Source organism: Ochotona curzoniae, unplaced genomic scaffold, assembly GCF_017591425.1.
Source record: "Ochotona curzoniae isolate NIBS_2020 unplaced genomic scaffold, NIBS_Ocur_1.0 patch49, whole genome shotgun sequence".
In the NCBI taxonomy this organism is placed as follows: Eukaryota; Metazoa; Chordata; class Mammalia; order Lagomorpha; family Ochotonidae; genus Ochotona; species Ochotona curzoniae.
Window position 1 is genome coordinate 991,959 of NW_024467027.1, and position 8,791 is coordinate 1,000,749.

An 8,791-nucleotide genomic window follows, 5' to 3' on the forward strand; every position below is an offset into this window, starting at 1 on the left:
CCATTTAGAGAATTATAAACATGATAGGAAAATGGTCACCACCACCAGTATTTGTTGTAAAAGTTTCCGGTTTCATTTGATTATATAAACATTATATAAAATATTATATAAACCATACCTATTCAGTTTCAGTTACATTGTTAAAATATCACAGCTTACACATTAATGTTTTCTGAAAAAGGATAGTATTTGAGTTCTTAGAAATATTTAAGTTAGAAGAAAACTAAGTCAGCAATTTGATGTTGTTGAATATAAAGGGATAAAATAACAGGAACTGTCCATTTCAGACACACAGGCATCGACACTTGAATAAGTGTGAGCAACAAAACAACTCCTCTGCTATTTTCCAATATCACACCGCATTAGGTGTTTAAGTCTTCATTTTAAAACTTTGCTTTAATTGCTTAAGGAGTGTGAAATGCGGCTCCCATGGACCTAGAGAGCCTGATTAGAGAACAGCGAGTAAGGAACGCATTATTCATATTTTCTAAATTCACCATTTAATCATTGTTGGTGGTGCTATGCCCTTCTTATTGAATCAATACACAGGTGGGCATATGATCAGACCTTAAAAACAGTTTTTTCCTTTTTTGGTGTCTACTTGATTTTAATGGTTTTAACAATGCATTTTTCAGGTAGCATTTTTCAGTGTCCCAAAACACACATTGTGATATGTGCCCTGCTGTGATTTTTAATCTTCTACTTCTTCAGTGACATTTGACTGAATTTCTTAATGGCAATATATTTCTTAATAGCAATTGAAAACCATTGTGTGAAAATATAAATATCCTTTTCATGAATTCTGTGTTTTAGCTTTTACAGTTTTAAATTCTGGTTCAAAAATACAGATGACACATTTTAGTAATTCAATGCTATTTGATGTTTGTTATATTTATTCTCTGAAATTTGTCCATTCAATTAAAAAAATCTTCATGTGGAGCTAATCATGGTGAAGAAAATATTTATTTGCTTGATTATTCCAGCTGACTTAATTTTGTCAAAAACACTATTAATTCAAACATATCTCATCATCTGAAATTTTCAGGGTTTTTAAAAAAATTTCATAGCCTATTATTATTCTTCTTGTTATTATCCTCATCATTTTGTGATACAGTTCAATAGGCCTTGCAATTTCCCTTAAGCCCTTCCCTAACTCCCTTTCCCCTCCCTGGGTTCTCCTGTATTATCACTATGGTATAGTTCTTCATACAGAGTCCGGTGTCCATTATTGTGGGCGTGGACAATGGCAGCATCCAGCATCCTATTGTCAAGATATATTAAATGGTTTCCCTGGGAGGCCATCTTTGGTCTGGAAGTAGAGATGCATGGTGAATTGTATCTTCACATCTGGATATGATATTTCTCATTACTCACTTACTATACATCCCCTTAAATGAAAAATCACAATACAAAATGAGAAACAGAAAGAAAAAATAGAAGTTTACAATGCCAAGAAGTTAAATGACATGCTGTTAGATAATTTTAAAACTAAATTAAAATGATGATGTGTGATATTTGTCACAAAAAGAAAGATTGCTGGTGACATGAGCTCTATCTTGTTTCATAAGTATCTAAAATGCATTCAAGTATGCTGAAATGAACAAAATCTCCACTTTCGTCATCATTAAAAATGTGTATTTTTTCCAAGCTGGCATTGGCATCCTAGCCAATGCCTTTTTCCTCATCTTCCACATCTTCACAATCCACAAGGTTCATAGCCCCAGGCCCACTGATATGACTGCCTGCCACTTGGCATTTGTTCACATAGTGATGTTACTTACTACACTGGATATTTTATCTGAAAATATGTTTAAATTGTTTAATTTTCCCAATGACTTAAAATGTAAGTTTTTGTTTTACGTGAGTAGAGTGACTAGGGGTCTCTCCATCTCTACAACCAGTCTGCTAAGCATTGTTCAGGTCATCACGATCAGTCCCAGCTCCTTCTACTTGTCAAGATTTAAACATAAACTCACAAATTATATTATCATTGCTTTCTTTTGTATTTGGTGCCTCAACCTGTCTGCCAATAGCAACATGATCATCTACACTGTAGCTCATTCCAACAGGTCCAGTCTGCTCAATGTCAGTAAGTACTGCTCACTCTCTTCAATGAACTCCATTCTCATGGCATTATGCCTCATGCTTGTGCTGTCCCAGAATGTCTTCTTTCTAGGAATCATGCTGCTCTCCAGCATGTACATGGTGATTTTCTTATGTAGCCATCAGAGGAAGTCTGCATATCTTCACAGCATGAGCATTTCCCCAAGAATCTCCCCGGCGAAAAGGGCCACCCGCACTGTCCTCCTGGTTGTGAGTTTCTTTGTGATTATGTACTGTGTGGATGTCATCATCTCATTCTTCTCCACCGTACTGTGGAAATATGAATCTATTATCCTCTGTGTCCAGACACTGGTGGGAAATGTTTATGCCACTGTCAGTCCACTGGTGCTTATCAGTTCTGATAAAAGAATAACTGGCATTCTGCAGAACATGATTGGTATGAGAACAATCTTAACGAGTTTAAAACAAGTGTGAAATTGTAAAATATGTTCTAGGTTAAATAATAAAATTTCAAAATTTCAATCTAATGTAGATGTTCAGAACTTTATGTGTAGCTTTTGTTCAGTTGGGAAAAGCAGAAGTGACTCCCACACCCAGCTGAACTGAAGCTGTCACTCTTGTCCAGTTATGTTTGGATGCTGAGTTACCCAGACCTTGTCTCTGGGCAGAAGCTGAGCTCCTTCCTGGATGAGTACCCTGTGCTACAGACGACAAGCATGTACAGATCCAGAAGCTGCTGCCTTCTCCCACCCCTGCACCTGAGATACAGAAAAGCTGAGTTCTGAGTTTCTAGCTTTTATGATCATTTCTCTATCATCTGTTCATATGTAATTCTGTCAATGTGAATTGTGGGTATTTTATTCTTGTTTTTGTAGATTGTCATCCTTTCCTCACATACTTAAATCTATTCTTCAGTTTTGGCATTACATACTATAGGTACAATTTGATGTTTCCCTTATATTTTTGAAATACTAAACTTTCACATTTACAGATTCGTGTGTTGTGGTTAATTTTGGAAAGCTACAAAACAAAGGTAGTTAAAATATTTTCTTTTATGTAACAAATGACTATATTTAATTGTTTCTAAACCTAATCTTTGTATATGTAGATTTACAAATTCAAACATATTTGTTCCTTGTAATAATTGTCTTTTTACTGCATTTGCCCTATTGATACCTAAAATTTCTGTATTTTTTTTCATTTTTAAAATAATTTTATTCATGCAAAGTGAACAAACTGAATTTGTCAGCAAAGTAGGTTTTCTTTAGTTCAACCTGATATTAACACGTATTTTATATTGAGGAAATTCACTAGATTTTTAATTATTTACTCAAACTTTTCTGGTAATACTTTTAAAAAATCTTTTTCCCATTTAACAATTTTGTATGTATAGGGCTTCTCCCAATCTCTTCTTTTCTTCAGTTTCTCCCCCAGGCCCCATACCCTCTGCATTTTGTATTAATATATTCCTTTTCATGTAGTCTCAGTTCAAATATTCTTCACTTTAGTCATGATATTCTAAGTACCTTTCTTCTCCACATCCTCACCAGTAGGTGTTACTAACAGATATTTGTATGCATACAGTTCTCACTAAGGTTAAGTGCAAGTTCAACGTGGCTTTTATTTGTATTTTTCTATTGCTAGGGAGTTGAGCTTTTTGTTTTTATTTCTGTTATCCATTTGAGTCCATTGCTATGAAAAATGTCTGCTTATTTCTTTGATCCATTTCTTACCTGATTTATTTGTTTTGATGTTGTTATCTGGAGTTCTATTTTATTCTTGTATATAAACCTCCTTCTGTTGTGTAGTATGCAGATCCTCTTCCATTCTGCTGGTTGACTCTGATTTGTTGATCATTTCCTTTGCTATACAGATGCTTCTTAATTTGATGTAGGCCTATTTGTTTATTTTGGCCTTGAGTGTCTGTGCTTTTGATGACTTTTCTAGGAAGTCTGCCTATGCCTATATCTTGTATAGTGCTTCCTATATTTTCTTCTGACATTTTGTGGTGCCTGTATATAGATTTAAGCCTTCTATCTATTCATATTTGATTTTAAAGGTAAAAGTCAAGGGGTCTTTCTTCTTCCTTGTGCAGGATACTATCCAATTTTACCAACAGCCTTTGATGAAGAGACCATCCTTTTCCACTGGGCTGCTATGTGTACTCTTGTGGAAGATAAGTTGGTTGTAAATGTGTGGGGTCTCTAGTGGTGTTTCTACTCTATTCCATTATTATCCTCTATTTTTGCTTCAGAACCAGACTGCTTTATTACAAATACCTGTGATATGACTTAAGATCTGGAATTGTGATCTCTCTGGCTTGAGTTTTATTGTTCAAGATAACCTTGGCTATTTGTGGTCACTAGTATTTCCATTTGAATTTCTGTATCATTTTTTTTTAACTCTGAAGAATCTTAATATTTTGATTAGGATTGGATTTACTCTGTATATTACTATCAGCGATATGAACATTTTGATGATATTGACTGCCTATCCACAAACAGGATATATTTCTCCTCTCTTAAATCTTCTGTCAATTTTCTCGGTATTCTGCTATTATCCTTATAGAGGTCTTCCACATCTTCAGTTAGGGTTATTTAAAGATATTTATTTAAGTACTTCTCTGCTACTTTAAAAGTGACTATACTGACTACATTATATTCAGCTCTAGAATTGTTTGTGTATACCAGGACCATTGATGTGCATTTGTTTATTTTTACCCTACCACATTACCTTCTCTCTTTCAATTTCTAGCAGTCTCTTCATGGAGTCGTTTAGTTCTCCAATGAATAGAATCATGTAATCTGTAAACAGAGATAATTTGAATTGCTTTGATAAGTCTTTCTTGCATGTTAGCTTTATTGAGGATTTCCAGCAATATGTTAAATAACAGTGTTGATCACAGATATCCTTGTCTCATCCAAGATTTTAGTGGGAAAACTTTCAAACTTTCCTCATTCACTATGATGCTGGTCTTTGGTTTTCCATAAACTGCTTTGATTGTGATGTAGAATATTCCTTCTATGCTTATCTTGCTTGTGGTTTTTAGTGTGAAGTAGTGTTGAATTTTATCAAATGAGCCTCTCTACATCTATTGAGATGATCATATGATTTTATTTAATTTATCAATGTGTATCACATTTATTGATTTCTTATGTTAAACTACCCCCACATGCCAGGATAATTCCACCCAGTCTGGGTGAATGATCTGTCTGATGTGTTGTTGAAATCTGTTGGCTAGTATTTTTTGTTTGTTTTTCATTTACTTCTTGCCTTTGTTTCTCACTGTCTCTTAAGAGCTGTATCATATATATGTATATATGTATATCTCACATATATGCACACAAACATACACACATATACATATGGAGACACTGACTCTGCCAGTCCACAAACATGATACATATGTATATATGTGTATAAGTGCATATACTTATGTCAGTATAGATTTAATATATATTTAATTACTTGTCTGGAATATCCTCAATGTCTTCATCCTGTAATTCTAAGATTGAGATGGACTTTTCCACATTTTTGAGAGCAATACTGGTTTTCCCATTTGTGTTGCTGGCAATTCTGACACCCTTGACCAGGGCCTTTCAAACTGGTGCATTTTCTCCTCCAGCAGATTCTTTCCTTACATTGTGTCTGTCACTCCTAACTTTGTGAGTAGATTTATTGTTCACATACTGTATGAACAGTTTCTTGTTTGTTTTTTATTTGGGGTGATCTCTATTTTTTTTTTTTTTTCTATTTGCTCCTGGGGAACTTCAGCCTCAGTCACTGCAGGTAGTGCTGGCCTAGCTTCATTCCCAAGTCAAAGCCTTTATATGCCTAGCTTCTCTCCTATGAGTTCAGTGGTGTCTGGGACCATGGTAGTTTCTGCCACTATTCTAGTCAATGTTGTTTCTCTTAGATTACTCAATTCTTCTTTAAGTATGTAGGGAGACTTGATGAGATTAGTAGTAAAGATATGTTCCATTCCACCATTCATTCTTTCTTTCTTTCTTTCTTTCTTTCTTTCTTTCTTTCTTTCTTTCTTTCTTTCTTTTCTTTCTTTCTTTCTTTCTTTCTTTCTTTCTTTCTTTCTTTCTTTCTTTCTTTCTTTCTTTCTTTCTTTCTTTCTTTCTCTGTCTCTTTCCCTTTCTCTCTCTCTCTCTCCTATGCAGATTTCCCTTTATTGGTTGCTAGCCTTGCCAATGTCTTCTGCTGTGCTTCTGTGACTTTCATTCAGATGTTGGCAGTGCATGATCACTGTTGTACTGGTATCTGAGACATTGAGACAGGGCTGTGGCTGACACTAGGACAGCAGCAGAACCACAGAGCTGGATGCCAATTTGGCAGGGTCTCACTCTATCTTACCCAACCCACAGCCCACAGCTTGTGCAGCAGCAGAGTCAACTAGGTCAGTGGATTTGCTCATTCCTGCCTCTTCCAGGGGTGCTTCATTTATCAATCTACAGCTGCTCACACTTCTCTGATCCCCTTCAGTGGGTGCTGGACTATTCAAGTGCACTGGAATATCCCAACTGCTGATGTATATGATGCTGCAGCCTGCAAATTCCACATCCCTACTTTCTTGCTCATGAATGCAAACTTCAGCGTCCTAATGCCCACTGAGATGAAGACATTTGGGCTTCTGTTATGGCTTCTTCCAGAATTCACTTAGCTGATTCTCATCCAGTTTCTTTATCTCAGGACTCAGAATCCACCTCTCAAGTAGTCCTGGTGTCTCTCCAGGTGATTAAAGTATGAACCTTCTGCAAGTGGAGTGGACCCTGCTTTCACTTCCTGGGTCACTCCCTTGACCAGCTTGCAGTGGCTTACTCCTTAATGACTTGCTCCACAATAATTCGATTATTTCAATGAAGAGACAATAAAACAGGAGACTGTGGGATTCAACTCAGGTTTGAATCCCTTCACAGGTGTTGGAACCAATCAATACTTTGTTCTATGACTTCTTGCCAAGCGTTATATTGTTTGGAGGAACTCATAGGAGTTTGGCTGCTCTGTTCCCTTTGTGCTGGTTCCAAATCCAGTAGGCTTTTGTGTGTGGGGTAGGATGCGTTTCCATAGGTTGCTGTGCTCACTTTTCTCTTGTGCTGCAGGCTGCAACCTCTGCTATTTTCAACAATGTTTCTTTTCTCCACTGTCCCAATTCTCTCCACAGCTCCCACTTCTCTCCTTGGGCCTCCTGCCAGCTCTGCTCACCTAGTGTGGAATTTTCCTCCCTAGCTCTGCAGTGCACCTGCTTTCTCCGTAATAACCTTCCCGTGCTCATGGCTTCCTGTTAATCATTCATCTTGTCCTATCCCAACTACACATATTTACGCATATAATATGCTATTTTTCAGTTTTCCATATATCTTTCATTGACTTATATATTTTAAATATAATCCCAAGCCTGAAACTTATATGGAATTTTATTTTTGGTAATGTATTTCCTGTGTGAACAATAATATAAAGATTGATTTTCACATGTAACAGATATCACCTTGTATTACTCACAGGTAGTTGTTGTTTTTGTCTGTTTGTTTTGCCTTCTCTAATCTGAATAAACTGGATTTTTCATCTTTGGATAATTATTTTATGACCTGAGAAATTGCTTCTGTGATTTCTTCAATAGATCATTTTCTTGGTTTACTTTTTCTTTGTGTGTTTCTTTAAAATACTCAAATAACGCTTTGTTTACTTATACATGCTAGAGAATTTACTGAGCTTTGAGTATTTTAAATTCTGCATTAAATGGTGTTACACTGTATAATATTATTCCCCCAAAAGCACAATGTTCGATAGTATAGACCATATGCTGGGCAATAAAGCAAGCCTGAAAAATTGAGAAAAAAAGTAAACCTGTAATGCTGCCATGTATATTTTATGACAAATGATAGAGAAGCAAATCAACAACTTAAGTAAATATGAAAAATTCAAGAAAATTTAACAAAATATTCAAACACATGAGAATAAACCAAAAACTCCAGAATGAACGAGGGTTTTCAAATAAATAAAACATGAAATTAAAAAAAAAATCTTGGAAATTAATGAAGATGACAGCACAGCATATCAAAACTACTGGGTATAGCAAAAGCAGTTTTAAGGAAATTCATTTCAATTAGTGTCTACTAATGAAAAGTTATCAATGTCTTAATTAACTGTTTATCAATGCTTCTCAAGCACCTGACAAACAGCACAAACTTCACTCACAAATAGCAGGAGGAAAGAAAGTTAAAATTAGGAAAAATAACTAACAGTATTGAAATCAAAACAAACAGGAAAAGATAAGTGAAATGAAAATTTGTGTTTTTAAAACAAACAAACAAACAAACAAAAATGATACATTAATGCCAGAAGTAACCAAAAAGGGAGAAAACCTAAATCAGTGAAATCAAAGTTGAAAAACATCTGTAACAGCAGAGAGCACAGAAATACAAAGAATCATAAGGAATCACTTAAAGCATCAAATAATGAATTGTAACTCCTTGAAGAAACGCATGGCATTCTGGATGCACACAATCTACAGCAATTGAGTGACGGGGACAGAGAAAGTCTAAATGAATCTATAACTAAAACAGACCCTCCCAAACACAAAAACGAATGGAATAGATTTCCTCATTGCTGAAATCTATCAATTTTTAAGGAAAAAGTAATTTCAGTTCTGAAACTATCAAACATTTGAAACTTCTATGAGACCAGGATAAACTTAATTGCAACCCAGAAAATCATAAAA

At 35.3% G+C, this 8,791-nt stretch overlaps 1 protein-coding gene across 1 annotated transcript; it reads left to right on the forward strand.

Moving 5' to 3' along the window:
- Positions 1-1,596: 1,596 nt before the first annotated feature.
- Positions 1,597-2,538, forward strand: LOC121168070 (putative vomeronasal receptor-like protein 4). The gene has a single exon (XM_040997840.1). The coding sequence runs from the start codon at positions 1,597-1,599 to the stop codon at positions 2,536-2,538; it is 942 nt and encodes a 313-aa protein (XP_040853774.1).
- Positions 2,539-8,791: the final 6,253 nt, after the last annotated feature.

Excerpts from the sequence above, each read along its gene's own strand:
- LOC121168070 (XM_040997840.1), top strand. The coding sequence starts at position 1,597 with ATGAACAAAATCTCCACTTTCGTCATCATTAAAAATGTGTATTTTTTC.